This window comes from Excalfactoria chinensis, chromosome 12 (assembly GCF_039878825.1).
Source record: "Excalfactoria chinensis isolate bCotChi1 chromosome 12, bCotChi1.hap2, whole genome shotgun sequence".
Lineage (NCBI taxonomy): Eukaryota > Metazoa > Chordata > Aves > Galliformes > Phasianidae > Excalfactoria > Excalfactoria chinensis.
In genome coordinates this window covers 1351440-1366860 of record NC_092836.1, presented here as the reverse complement: position 1 = coordinate 1366860, position 15421 = coordinate 1351440, and the positions used below count along the sequence as shown (strand labels likewise).

Genomic DNA, 15421 nt, shown 5'->3' with positions numbered 1-15421 from the left:
CTTTTGTTGCACCACAAATTACATGCCACAGACTTTATTGGGAGGAGCACTCAGAGTGTTCAAACGCAGACATATGAGAACCTGCAAACGCCTGCAACGCTCTGCAGCTTCCCCAGGCCTGCTGAACAGACACAGCATCCCCGCTTGCTGGCTCTGCAAGCAGCTGATACGAATCACAAAGTCTGTTGTCTGCAAACACACCACGGATGAGAGATTTCCTCCACGTAGGATGTGCAGCCTGTAGGGAAGGAGGTCTGTCTGGTTTCTCTGCGCTACAGGGAAAGGGGGCATTGTCTTGTTGTTTTCAGCTGTAGGAGTTCTGGATAACTCCTGTGCTATTCTGTTTCAATAGTGAATTAGCAAATTAGATTTGCTCCCAGGAGTGAAATATGCATCTATCCTATAATTGAAAACATGACTGCTGCATAAGATGTGCTGTTGCCTGCTGCACATCTGCTTCCAGTGTGTACTTCAGGAAACTTTTATCTCTGCAATGATGACAGCCAGCAGCATCTGGCTGCTTTGAGCAGCTCTTAGCTGGCTCTGCAACCTGAGTGCGACAGCTTCACCTCCTGCCAAGCCTTCAGCATGCACTATGCAAGCCACGGAAAGAACGGGAGGCATTCTCTGCCGTGCTTCAGCAATAAGCAGAACACTGCCAGGTCCTCCGGTGAGGGATGTACTGCTGCAGCACACCTTCTCGGCCTGCTCCAGGAGGGGACAGCTCAGGGGGCTCAGTGTCTCTTCAGATGGGGTCTGTGTTGATAATGGCGATGAGTTACGATCTCCCGGGATACAGCAGTTTCGTTCCTCGCACGTTGCATCCCCTCTTTGACATGCGGGGCGGTGCCGGGCACAACTCCGCCCCCTCTGCCATTGATGGCCCCGCCCCGCCCTCCCGCCGCCGGTCCTCCCCGGGCGCTGTGCTCATGGCTGCCGATAGGGGGCGCTGTGGGGCGCGGCCTCTCCCGGTGCGCCGCGCGAACCCGGCCGCGGCGTCATATGACCGCGGCGCGGGGGCGAGCCGGGCCGTGAGGGAGCGCGCGGTGCTGAGAGCCGCCGGAGCCGTCCCCGGTTCTGCCGCGAGTGCCCGGCCGCTGCCGCCGCCCCGCCGCCCCGCCGCAGCCATGTTGGCGCTGCTCTCCCGGCTGCTGGACTGGTTCCGCTCGCTCTTCTGGAAGGAGGAGATGGAGCTCACCCTGGTGGGGCTGCAGTACTCCGGCAAGACCACCTTCGTCAACGTCATCGCGGTGAGCGGGCGGGCCGGGGGCAGGGAGCGGGCCGGGGGACGGGGAGCCGGGCCGCCGCGTTCTCCTTGTGGCACGGGGGGACGCTGCGGCCCGGGGGCGGCCTGCCGGGGCCGCGGGCAGCCCGGGGCTGGGCCCGGTGAGATGTCCGTCCCCGGGGCGGCTGTGAGCGCGGAGCCCCGCGCTGTGCTGCGGGCTCTGCAGGCCTCGGCCTCCGCGCTGTAACCCAGCGGTGTCGTCAGCTGCGTTCCCTGTTTGGTCTTTTCGGCGCCCATCAGTAAATGCTGTAGATCTGTAGATGTTTCCCACAACGTTGTTGTCCCTGTTTTTTTCTTTTTTTTTTTTCTTTTTTTTTTTCTTTTTTAATCCTGCATCAATTCATGCACTTTATCGAGGTGTGTTAAGAAGTACAACTTCCAGGCCTTGCAGCAGCAGCCTGCTGAACCTGGGCCTGCTTATCAGATGCAGGAGGGGTGTGAGAGTCTTCCCTCCTACGCAGAGCTTTGCTGTTGCTGAATGTGAAAAAGAGTGGCTTGATTGGATAGATTCTTTGGCCCCTTCAGCGTCCTGTTTGGCAGATGTGTGTGGCAGAGCACAGACCGGGGCAAGCTGCAATTTGTCAGCTGGTAGAGGGAGGCTAACATGGTGGCGAAGGTACCCTTTGCTTTGCAGGGAGCGTGACTGGCTTGAATTGAATGCACCTAGAACACAGGGCTGATGTCCTCTACTTCAGATTCAAGCACACTTCAACTTCTATGAGGCTGTGTATACTGCTGAGTGTTTTTATATGCGTATTTGAATGTGTAACTCAGTAGTAAAAGAGACACTGCCATTCTCTTGTGGTTATACACAATTCTTGTTATGCTTACCACGTCAAAACACAATGGAGCTCATGTGCAGTGCTTCGTTGCTTTTGTGATAATTACATAAGATGGTAAAAAGTACCTTGTCTTCAGCCTGGTTGTATGAAGTGAAAGCTGCTGGACTAGTGTGAGAACTCCAGAAGCCTTTTCTTTCACATGCTACTGGCTCTCCCTGCTTTTGGTCTTGGATTTATGCAGATGGAACTCAGCCATTGAACAGTTCAGTCTGTGGTTGTCAACCTGATACTGATGTGTGGTTTTCAGCTGAACTTGAGCACTGGAATTACTTTGCAGGTTTTCACTCTTCTGCTGTCCAGGATGGTGATGGCACACATCAAACCACTACTTTCTTATGTTTTGGAGCACATCCACTTGGAGGTGTTATTTGTGATGTGGGGTGCTGCAGAGTTAATTGCACAGAGTCTTAAGCTGTCTAGATTGTCCTAGGTGGCAAAATTACTAAAAGCAAAGTTGACAACTGTGCCCAGCTTGCTTTGCTGGAGGTTGAAGCTTGCAAAGTTTTAACTGCTTATTAGGATCACACCCAGAAATTTATTTGAGTGAGTGTCATTCAAATGGGCTTGCAAAACTGAGTGAAATAAGGAAGTCATTATGTGTAAGGCACAGCATCGTTAACTGTTTTACGTTTGGGAGTAGCAAGTCACATCTCTGAAGCTTTTAATTAGGAAATGTGGTGACTCTAAGCAAAACAGAGTGAGGGGACTTGCTTGTGTCTTTGTTGGTTTAAAAAACTAATAGCATCGACTGTGGTTGTCAGCATGATATTGCTTCTTACAGAAAGAGTGCTTTAGTCCATGGCATGAAGAGCTAATCTTGTGTCTTGTGCTGCCTGGACTTTAATTCAGAGTGTGTGTTAGTAGATCAGTGCTGGAGAAGAATACCTGCTCCCTGTAGACCAGTTCATGGCTTGGATGGAAGTAGCTGTTGTGTGTTGGGATTCCATAAAACTGAAATGAATGACACAGCAAGGTGCTAGCCCTATAGACCAGCTTTGAAAGCTGGATTGCATGGCAGGATGTGGCTCAGGGTGTTGCACTCTGCCTAACAAAAGAGCGTTACCAGTCTCTTGACAACGTGAATTTAATCTAATGTAAATCTCTAATGTAATCTTCTGTCTTACGTGGGTACCCAATCAGATCAGGCACATGTAACTAAAGGAAATCTGAAGTCCATTACCTAGGAGTGTTGATACAACTCCTGGCTGCCTCTGAAGAGGAAATGCCATGGAGGGCAAGTAGTCTGGTTCTAGAATGTTCTTTCTAGGTTGGGAGCAGGATTTGCCTGTGTTTGTTCCTTCAGTGTGAAGAAGCACTCAGTTTATAATCACACCAAACTTAGTTTGACTAGTAAGTTTAAAAACCATAGCAGTGAAATATAGTTGTAGCTGGATGCAGCTTCTGCTTTGCTAAGGTTCCCCATTAGTCACTGTCTCTAATTAGATATTTAGCATAAGTTTTCCATGTGCATGAATAAACTTGCTCACGAGGGAGGATGTCATTTCCTCCTGGTTTTAATTTCCATAATGTGGATGGCCTGTGGCTCCTTTCAGTGAAACTGCCTGTCATCTCAGTATTATCACCTCTTGAATTGTGAACTACTTATCTGAGGGCCTGAGATAGCCATTGTTTTCTGGAGTCTGCAGTATCTTCTGTTTGCATCTCTGCAGCCAGTGTCTGTCATCAGGCTTTGATCAGACCCATCAGAGTTGCAGGCCACAGCCACGCTGCCATGGGGAGATAGGACAGACAGCTGAGTTCCATTGTCATGTGATGCAACTGCAACGTGACTCAAGCAAACCGATGGCTTCCAGGCTGCAGGCAGGCAGTGCTGGTGAATGGTGGGACACCACTCAGATTCAGGAAGTACCTCATGGAAGAGCAGCGTTCCCCATTGCTGATCCTTGATCCAGGCATTGGGCGTTGCAGCTCTAAAACTTCATATCTGGTCTTCAGTGGAGAGGACTGCAGTGATGAGGAGGGAGACAGACTTACCCTAAACTTGGTCTGTTCTGTCTGCGGTGACCCCTTTTTTGGGGTTTCTCTCAAAGTCTGAATTGATGTGAATGGTTTTTAACTTTGAAATATCTGACAAGCTTTTGAATGAGGCCTTGGTTTCTGGAAAGAGGCAACTTCAAATGAAACTCCTCTGAAGGGAATGTTCCTTTAGGCAGCTGGGAGCTGTGATTTCCTTCAGTCCATGTGACTATAACTTTAAACCAAAGTTATGCTGGAGGAGCATGGAAAAGGATTGTTCCAAGGGTCTTCACTGCTGGTTTAGTGCCTTGTGAAGCGCACAGGTGTGTGTGTCGCTTTGTAGCACTGAAGTGAGATGTGTGATACATATTTTAGTAAAGGCTTTCTTGATTGCTCAAGTCTATTGAAATGGATTGCCTCACTTCATTAGGTAATAAAGCTAATACAAGGTGACTCATGCTTCAGTTAATGCTTTCTGTTAGGTCTTGCTTGCTGTACTCAAAGTGGTCTGAAATAGGTGACTGAAATCTCATTGTTGGTCTTCTGTCCTGGTCTTGAGTTCCCATATGACACTCTAAGCAGCACAAGAACTTAAAGTGGTAATGCTTGAGGAAGGCAGCACTTACATGGCTGTCACGGAGGTGTGAAATGTCTCAAGCTCTTATACAACTGACTTCTAGCTAGCAGTATGCCTTTTTAGCTTGTTTCACTTCTGTGTGGTAGTTACGTGATAGCACTCCATGTTCCTTTAAATATGCCATTGAAGTCACTGTTGGGGATGCAAAATCGTGTTTTTGTGTAGACTTCGGATATTTTGCTTTCAGCAGCCATTCATGGAAATGCTGTTGTAAAGCCTTTTAAGGGACTTAAATCTCAAGGACTCAAGCTTCTAAGCCAACAGTGATCGCCACAAGTAGTTGAAACACTGAAGTAAGGAAATTGACTGCAGAAACTGGAGTGCTGATTCGCCCTTGTATGATGCATTTTCTTGGCTGAGGCTATAAATGTTGCATAGAATGATTGGGGCAGGGGTGGCTTTATGTAACGCTGAATGGACTGCGTGGGTGAGCTGTTGTAGCTGATGTGGTGTCCAGTGCCATCCCAGGGGGGAAGAGGAAGGAACACAGGCTTTGCTACTACAGTTTGAGCTCTGCCTTAAATTGTGTTGTGATTAGAAGAATTTCTAGGGAAGATGCATGAGACAGAACTCTGGTCTTAAGATCAATTACTTGCTCAACTTACCTGGCAATTTGCGCTGCTGTCTGATACGCGTACCCTGCTGGAAGTTAGCAGTCTTCTCACCATAGCTCATGGCTACAGAAAGATGGGTGGAGAAACAGTATCTTTTGTTTTGCTTTGGATTTGAGACAAATGGTAGGGTTAGTAAGCAGCTTGTTTCAATGTTAACTTTGTATTTATAAAGCAAACAAACACCCATCCTCACCTAGTATTCTTTTTGTGCTTCTTTGTCGCTGGGTTAAATCCTTGTCAGAAGTGCTCTCATCTCATCCTACCCTTCTGGAATATGATCTGTAATGATAACTTATTCTCGGGGGAAACCTTCAGTGGGAGCTGGCTGTCAAAGCTGTCTCTGGCCTGCTGCTGGGCTGAGCAAGCAGAGAGCAGGCTTATGGGAGAGCAGTGCATCCCCCAGAGGCAACCCGACAGAGCTGAGGATAAAAGCAGCACTTGTGAACACACTTGCACTGACATACAGTTGTCAGTAGACCCTGCTACAGCAGGAACAAAGAGGAAGCAGCATGGAAGACTGAGGTGTGGTACAAAGGCTGATGTGATGCTGACTATGGCTGGGCTGGCTGGCACCCAGCAAAGCACTCAGGTGTCTGTTGCTTTCCTGTAACAATGAACTGTTAGGTGAAATTCAGTGTAGTGCAGCCCTGAACCAGATAGTGTCAGCTCGTGTGTAACAGATGGGACAGACTTGGTTGGTGTATAGAGAAAGCAATTCATAAATGCTATGGCCTGTGTAACAACTGGTGCTGGCCGTATTGGACACAGGTGGGATGAATCAAAACTGGTTCATCCATGTAGGTGTCTGCCCTGTAATCCTAGATTACTTCCAGGCTGTAAGCAGTTTTGCTCCTTATCCCAGGTGGGATGATACTTGGGCAGGATTTCTGTTTCTCTATAGTAAAACCTTACCTGCATCTCTCACATGCCAGCTTGTTACAAGAACTCTCCCTTGGGATGGACAAGGATCACGTAAGGCTGGTTTTTGCCTCTGGCTAGCTAAGAATTCCCTTCATCTTAGTATTTCAGGTCTAGTATTTGGTGTGATTTATTGCCTGAGCTGAAATATACAACCTTTGGCTCAAGGTGGGTGTAACTGGGCAGTTCTACACTGGGCTTTGCTGTAGTTAGTTGTGAGGTACCAACATAAAGGCGTACTTCAGTACCTGGATATGCCAGGAAGAAATACTAGAGAGCACTTGTGTATAGCTCATCTTAGTCACTGCAGCAGTGACTGGTGTTATTTGCTATTAAACAGATTAAACATTAACTCTAATCTTCAAGTACCTTCATGTAAGTTTTGTTGAATGTTGCTGCCTGACTTTAGGAACTGAGTGGCACTAAATCTCTAATATATCATGTGCTTGGGTTCTTTGGGAGCCTGGAATGTAGTAAAGGGAACATCTATAAAAACTGGGAGGCTTATGTGCTAATCATACAGGTTCTTTCTGCATAATGGCCTCTGAAATCTGGTCTGTTTAGTCTCCATCTTATCTCTCACGTGTGGACAAGAGTTAGCTTTGTGACCTTCACTGAACAGCTTCCATTAGTGCTGTCTGGTCTGTATGGCTGCAGAGCTAAGGCCTGCTTCATAATCACTTCTAGGGCACAAGGCTGATCTGAGAGGCCTCAAAGCGATGCAGCGTCTGCCTCTTGGAGCATTCGTGGGTGCTGAAAACAGATGCTATTGCTAGGTCTGCCAGCAGCTGCTCTGCTGTCCTTGAGTGCTTGAGCAATGCTCACTGCCTGCGATAACAGCTAAGCATTTTCAGACCGAGAATAGAAAATATTTCTGTTCTTCTCAGATTGTTTTAAAGCAAGTATCTATTTTAGAAGGAGAAAACATTATATTGTGAAAATAAGTAATACAGCTGAGTAATCTGCTTTGGGGAAAGTAGGCAGGGGAGAAGCCTGACTCAAACGGAGCTGTATATTAAGAACAGCACATTCTTCTTGCCCTGTGACTGCTTTTGCATGTAGGTAGAGATGAATGCCTTGGCTTTTTTTGTTTGTTTTAACTGTCTCTTGGTCTGCCTTAAAAGACAAGATGACCACCAGGAGCTTTCCTAAGATATGCTGGCTGAACTACAGCACCTGCACTCATATGAGTAAGGCGTTTCAAATTAGGATCAGAGTTCACTGAAATACTCAGATTGTGAAGATGGATGTACCTCACAAAGCTGCAGTTTGTGCCCACCTCCTCAGAACCCACAGCCTCCTATCTTCCTCCAGGGCAAGGACTTGCTTGTGTTTTGGAGATGGAGCAGTAAAAGCACCTGCTGCATTTTCATCCCGCTTCTGACAGCTCAAAAAGTCACTCAAGCTGTGCTGGTTTGTCTCACCTACAAAGCAGGGTATAAGAAGCTGAAACATAAGTTGCTACACTGCAGTCACATGGCTACAAGTCTGAACAAGTTGTTCTACCTGGGCACACAGCATGTGTATGGAGTGCTTGGAAAGTAGCATGAGGTGCAGCAGCTCTTTGGAAGACTTTATGAAAGTTTGTGATGGATCATGGCAGTTGTTTCAACACTGCTCTAAGTATGTGGGAAAGGAGGAGCTGCTCTAATGTGAAGGGATTTGTATTTTAAAATGGCTGTGGGAGAGCATAAACTGTTGATTAAACAGCTGTCTACTGGAGGACCTGAAAGCATCTGAGTAGGAATTGCTCACAATTCTGGAGCAGCAGATAAATGGAGGTTCAGGCAGTGTTGGGAGATGCTAGTCAGGAGATGTGGGTGTAGGGTGTGACTGCAGAGGCAGGAATGCAGTGGTTCTTGAGCAAGCTGACCCTTCAAAGGCAAGACCAGCAGCACAGGCTTCAGGCTCAGCTGCTTCGAACAGGGAAATGCTGCGTACCCACCTGCTGTTGAATTACACATCATCAGGATGGCTGCAGTGGATGAGCTGGACAGCGGGCTCTCAAGGTGGTGATGGGAAGCCTCATATTCAGGCTCTGGGTGTGTTTGTTGTGGGGGTCAGCAGCAAGAACAAGGTGCCATTTAGCTGAAAGAGTTGGCCAAATAAGCAAAAATGAGACGAGAAGTCAACTGAGAACATATGGATGGTATTGTTTCTTAGTGCAATACTGGAGTCTATGTATTGTGCAAAACTTCTGGCTTTGGTTTGCTGGTGGAATATCACAGTTCTTGTGTGGAGGGGAGCAAACAGATGAAAGTGTGGGTTTCTGAGTGACAAATGAATGACCAAGCATGGTATTTACAAGCTAGTTGTCTTCTGGCTGCAGACTCTGAAAAGCATGTGGTTTAGGCCTGTCCAGGCAGACTACTTTCAGCTTGTAAGCAATTGGGTCCAAACTGTAGGACTGTGTTTGCTGCTTCATAGATCCCAAAAGGGCTTTTCATTCACACTGGCTTCTCTGTGCAGTATGAGCTGAGAAAAGCTGGGTTTTTACTGCTGTGATATTGAGCAATTGGATGCATTTGAGTTGACCTTTCTTTCCAAATCTGATGTGACTGTCTGGTTCTATTAAGCATAATGGATGTAGTGAGATGCATAATGCCCACTGTGGCCGAGATTCACCTTCTGCCAGAGACCCAAGGCCGCATTGGAGAAACTTGTGCTGCTGATGATAGCACTTGTTGTGGTTACTGGGTTAGCTACCAGAGATAGCTGTGAACTTGGCTTTTATCTGTAGCACAGCTTGAAAGTGTAACTGAGAGTGAAACATCTGCCATTACAGAGCTTCTCTAATGTTACACTGTTTTGCAGCAGTTATCTCAGAGCTTAAGTTGATGCTAAACTGATAGCATCAGGTTGAAATGCTTTCATTTATGCTTTGGTTGCCTCTTCCACTGCTGAACACATCGGGCACAGAGGTTTATAGGAAGCAGACCTGTCAGGTCCTTCCACCTGCTGGCCTCTTAAGACTCTTCAGGTAGCTAGTCCATGCCTGTGGCTTGAAGACTTGCCTCAGATTGATTTATTACTCTGTATACTGTATGAGTAGCTTGCATCAGGGAGACTTCTGAGAATTTTAGCTTCCAGGTGACCAGAAGAGCCTATAGTACAGAAGTTGGCTCCTGTACCTGCCCTGGCTATTTGTTCAACTATGTAAAGAACTTCTCTCAAGTAACTTTGTTCCTTTGGCTGCCTCCAGGCTTGAAGGATTATTTAAGTCCTTGTAAGAAAGTGTGTGACTGACCTCAAGCAAGCTTCAACTGAAATACTTCAATGTAATATATGCAACTTCTTGGCTATGAAGCCTTCAGCTGGGAGGCACATAGTAAAATGCTGTATGCTTCTCTAGCTCTGTAAACTAGTTGCCTAAGTGCTAGATTTAACTTTTCTTCTTTTTTCAGTCAGGTCAATTCAGTGAAGATATGATTCCTACTGTGGGCTTCAACATGAGGAAAGTTACGAAGGGTAATGTAACAATAAAGGTATGTGAACATTGTCGACTCTCATAAGAAGTTGTCTTCAGAGTCTAGTTTAAAAATGTTCTGTTTTGTTCCCATTGTTGGTACGCATGTAGGAAACTGAAAAGGCCCAACTAAATCTGTCAGCTTAAGAATACGCTTGTTTATTTATAGGGTTTCTTAAATGAGAAACTGTTTGACTTCCAGATTCATGGACTAGTTAAAGCAATGCTGTAATAATGCTGTCTGGCTTTAATGTGAGTGAACTGTCATATGTTCAGGCCACAATTTCCTATCCTTCTACTCTTCAATATTGCTGAAAGCTTAAGTCAAAAGCAGGGTTTTAAATTACTATATTTTCATGTATTCTACAGTGTATTTCCACGAAAATGTAGTATGTGGGTGGTTTTGTGCATTTGGTACAAGATGCTCTGGTTTTCATTGTGTACAGTTGGGGCTATAAGGTTTGTGCAGCTGTATTTTCACAGCTTATGGAGTTATTTCCGTTCTAATAAGTGAAAGGTCTTGTAGCTGACACAAGAGAAGAAAACTGTTTTCACTTCTTATATTGTGCATTTAAATATAGCATATGGCTAAATTTATCTTTTTTTTTCCTTCCACTTGAGATTTGGGATATAGGAGGGCAGCCACGGTTCCGAAGCATGTGGGAGCGATATTGCAGAGGAGTTAATGCTATTGTGTAAGTGTCATCTTCCTTTGGCTTGTACTTAACTGCAGATTTGCTTGTCTTCTGCATCTAGCCAAACAGTGCACGCTTGCCTCGAGAGTACTTGTTTTAATTCTGAAACTGTGCTTGAACCATTGTGACTTCTTTGCCCTTGAGTTCAAGGCTCAGGTTGGGTTATCTTCTCATCATTGTCTACTAATGTTATTTTCCCATTTGACTTGGGCGGCAGTGTAGTCTAATGGGAAGAGTCTTCCATTTACGTGATCGTGGGGAATTTTTTTGTAAAGATCCACATTCTTTGCTCAGGAGACCTAGCTCTGTTTAAAGCTTCAAATATGCTCAAAACTGACTGTGTAGCACAAAGACAGCTGTTTCTGGAGAAATTCAGTCTTGCTAAACTAACCTTAAATTCTCTTTAAAGCTACATGGTAGATGCTGCAGATCGTGAAAAAATAGAAGCCTCTCGGAATGAGCTGCACAATCTTCTAGATAAGCCACAGTTACAAGGAATCCCTGTAAGTAATTTGTCTTGTATTACTATTAAATGTCCTTGAGAACTGTACATAATCTTAGTACCGCTGAAGATTATTTAAACTCTGAAGAATAGCGTGAGCATTCTAAGCAGTATCTGAACCTAGTATCTAAAATCCAGTTGTTGACCTCAGCAAGTACTTCAGTGATCGTTCTTCACTTGGTACTACCCAAAAAATGTGGAAGAATAGATTATTCTGCTGTATGGATTTGTGCTCCTTTGAGGTTGGCTATGGTACATGTTAACCAGAGTAAGTTTGGGAGGTTGCAGTTGAAAGTTCACTGGGTTTGTTCTCACTTTTATCAGCTGATCTTGTACTTGCTTTTTGTACAAAAGAGGTTTTGGGCACCTTTTTTCCCTGTAACTAGGTCAGTCTTTCTTCTCAGCTTGGCTTACTACTGCATATCTTATTCCGTTGGATTTAATAGTCTGGTGTAGACTGCTTGTTGCTTTCCTAAAATAAACAAAACAACAGAAACAAAGCTGAAATTGTTTCTGCTTTGAATTTCAGGTTCTAGTACTTGGAAACAAGAGAGACCTTCCTAATGCTTTGGATGAGAAACAGCTAATCGAGAAGATGTAAGTCTAACCCTTCTGAAGAGATTAACTTATAAATGAATTCATGTAGGTAAGGATGTTAGGTGAAGAAGCTTTCTGTTTATAAGTAGAAAACACAGTAACAAGTAGCTGAAACGTTGTACAGAAACAAGTTCCGTGATGGAGTGGAAACAGTTTAGATTTTCAATGTGGAATGCTTGATAAAAGGGAAGTGTGTGTTTTAACTTTGTCTCTTTTGTAGGAACCTTGCTGCTATTCAGGACAGAGAAATCTGCTGCTACTCAATTTCTTGCAAAGAAAAAGATAATATAGGTAACTATTAACCTAAAACTGCATGCATTAAGAAGCTTTGTACTGTAGGGCTAAATTAACTTTGTTACCATCAGGTTAGAAGAGTCAGGAAGGGCTGTCAGACTGGTTTAAATAATGGTGATGTTTATCTGAACGTAATTATGTCAGCAAGACCAAGATATCACTTGAAGTCTTTCTTAGAGGCGTGGTTGACTGAGGAACTCACGTATCTGCAGCGCCTCCAAATGTTGCTTGCAAGGCTCTGGGCTTTTACTGGACTTGAACACAAACAGCAATCTTTCAGTTTTGTTAATCTGTCTCGGACCATCTCTAGAGAAGGGCTGCTCAGTCCTCCTCTGTATTTGGGGCTCTGGGCATACCAAGGTGATGCTGGTTATGCAAATACAAATCAGCACTTTAATATGGAACTTTTTTTTTCCCTCTCTTCAGATATCACGCTTCAGTGGCTTATTCAGCATTCAAAGTCTAGAAGAAGCTGAAGTCTTCCTGGAATCTCCAGTACCAGTTGGCCATAATCTCAATTGTCCACTTCCCTTCATAATGAGATATAACCCAAAAATCCTGTAACAAGAATCTGCCTTTTCACAGTTCATTTCTCATGTGCACTGCTGAAGACTTGTATTCCTATTATGTCACAAAACAACTAGAGTTGTCATAAAGTCAGCACAAATATTTATTTTACAACCATCTATGGTGGGAGGGCTGTGGGGGGGCTTTTTAAGAAAAAAATCTACCATGTTAACTATGATGGTACACTCTGTTCTGGTTTTTCAGGGCCAGGTTTTTATATGATTTTCAGCAAGTGTTTTATTTCTAGTGTTTAGTGGCTTGAAGATGCTGATGCTTGACAGCATTAAGATTCTGTAAGATGCCACATACAGTAGTTAGAAAACATTTAAACGTGAGTTGTGGGATAGTTTATCTCACAAATGCATGTGATGTGTGTATGTTAGCGGAGAAATGGATCCTGTTTGCAGAGGGGAGCACAAGACATAGCTCAGCATCACTAACCTACAGCTGGGATCTTATCCTATCACTTAAAAGGAAAAAAACTTATGATGAATTAGGAGAGTCAACTGCTTAAATTCATTTTGTTGCTTCTGTTTAACATTTGTCTGGGGAATGGGAATGGACTGTTCTGTCAAGCTTTCAAAAACCGGAGTATTCCAGCATGACAACAAATTGCTTGGTTCAAACACATTTTTCTGTCTTCGGATTCTAGTGATCTCTATCCGAAAGCAGAATACACGTTCTGAGCAGCTGCATGACACTTAAATTACTGATGTTTTTGTACAGAGTCGGTTGTTGACCTTTAGCACAATATCTATGTAATTGTCTGGTGTCTCTCCTGCTCATGAAATAGCTGGGCACAGTTTCACCTGGTGCTATGAAACATCTCAGCTATTGTGACAACTCTAGAGCTGCCTGCTTTCTTGATGTAACCATGTGCAAAGTCTGTAAGTGGCAAGGTGAAATGTTCAACTGTGTCAAAGCACAAGAGAGCCAATGAATCGGTCCTATTTCTTGACTAGCTTCTACAGTGTAGGGAAGTATATACAAACTGAAGATTGTAATGTTTTTGTAGCTTTACTTTCTCAATGACTTCAATATATTTAAAGGGACAGACTCGTTAAGACTGGTTTGTTCATACAGTAATGTCAGTGTAGCTTGCTAGTGTATACAAATACATGGTACACCTGCTTGCATTGCCTCACACTGTGTGTGATTCTTCCTTACCTGAATGTGGAGTCTGCGTTACTTTGGAGTCTTTGGTTGAAGATGCTGTTTTGTCTGTATCAATAATGACAAATCAGTTTTACTTTAGACTACCATGGCCTTACTGTTCCGTACCAGCTGTTGCACAGACACTACGTGCTGCCTGCATTCGGTCTGAACTTGCATTTAACTTCTTGTCCCCTTTTGGTTCTCTGAAGTGTGATTTCAGTTAATTCATCATCTGGTGCTGTAGAGGAGAGGGTATATTAACTTGCTACTGTAGTCCCTAGTTCACTGTGAACTGCTACAGTTACTCTTATCTATCAAACTTGCTTGTGCCTAAAATATGGAAACTAAACTAGAATGTGTGAATCTTTGTGGGGGACCAGGTCACTGTTTAGTTAACTGGCCTATAGGTAAACTCGATGTGTTTGGTGTTTATATACTTCACTGCTTTCAGTATTTATGGCATCCAAACACTACCAACTGTTAACCTGTGCATTACTCTCTGCATGTGAACAACTTATACAATTACTGAACTTTGTAAATACGTGGATTTTTTTATTTAGGTGGATGCATATGTTGGTTTACTGCTCTTCAGCTTTATTCAATAAACTTATGTTTTGAGGGTTGTATTGACGCTTAACCGACTGACTGGAGTTGATGTGCTTAACTCATGGCACTGCGGGCTTGTTTGCTCTCTGATTAAATGGGCAAAGAGGTGCAGTAAAAATACCTGAGCTTCCTCATCTTCTGTGGTTGCACTACTAAAGTGAAATGCTTACAGAACTATCTTTCAGGCCTGAGGCTTTCTCAGCTTACATCAACAGGCTTAACTAGAGTCAGTCTCAGCAGTCCTCAGTGCTTTTTTGCCTTTGTGATAAGGACTTACTGATCAGCTGAAGGGTCATAAGCAGGTCAGCCTTCGGGAGTTGCGTTTTTAGTGGTAAAAAAACTCATATCTAAAATCTTGTTTCTTGTTCTCTAAACTAGTTGTGGCTTTTCTAGCACAAGTATCAGATCTAGCAGTGTCTGATTGTTTATTACCAATTAAAGCATCAAGTTTTGTATCTCAATGAAAGGTGAGGCTTTCATTGGCTTCCAACAAAATGGCTTTTTTTTCTTCTGTATTTGAAGCTGTCCTGACTGTTGATCCCCAGCACTGTTCCATTAATTTCTCTTAGATGACTGAGGAACCTGTAGGATGGTGTGCCAACGTCTTTCCAGTACTGGTGGCAAATTAAATGTCTTCTGTGTGCTCTGCCTCCATATAAGCCTTTGCATTTCCGGAGCTGTAGTGAGCTGGTTCTTAGCTCTGAGTATTGGTCATTCAGCACCTTTTGTAACTGGGCTTGTGGGAAGGGCTGAGAACTGTTGAGTAGAAGATCAAATGGGTGTTTCTTCAGTTGATGGGAGTTCCCTGCATGCAGTGTGAACTACCTGAGGCTCCAGTCAAAGCAAAAATGCCTTGTTGCAGTGTTACTGTTGTGAGATTTGTCAGCCTGGCCTGTCATTTAAATAAGCTGCAGTGTAAACTTGGCCCTGGGCCCATTGCTTGAGTTGGCATTTAAATTATAGTTGCTTCTTCTGAATGTGGAGAGCAAGAGAAGCTACTGGGAAAGTATAAATGGATGTATTAGAAAAATGTTTTTGTTACTTCACAAAATGACTCATGTTCTCAAGGCTATTGTGCTGTTCTAATGCTCTGGGTTACTTACGTGGCAGAAAGGTAGACCTTACAGTGATGATGTGAACCCAGTGCTGAGGATTACACTTTCTGTTTACTGAAGGCTTGATGAATTTGTCAACTATACCCTCATTTTGATATGGAAGTGCAGTAAGGCTTTCCAGAGGAGGGAGGCTGCTCTCTATACCTTCCAG

The 15421-nt window shown here is 44.2% G+C and overlaps 1 protein-coding gene across 1 annotated transcript; it reads left to right on the top strand.

The window, feature by feature from the left end:
* The first annotated feature begins 1031 nt into the window (after positions 1–1031).
* Positions 1032–14186, top strand: ARL8B (ARF like GTPase 8B). Its single transcript, XM_072347149.1, has 7 exons — positions 1032–1250; positions 9678–9758; positions 10361–10434; positions 10844–10937; positions 11466–11533; positions 11754–11824; positions 12254–14186. Exons 1-7 carry the CDS (start codon positions 1128–1130, stop codon positions 12301–12303), a joined length of 561 nt encoding a protein of 186 aa, XP_072203250.1. The 5' UTR covers positions 1032–1127; the 3' UTR covers positions 12304–14186.
* Positions 14187–15421: the final 1235 nt, after the last annotated feature.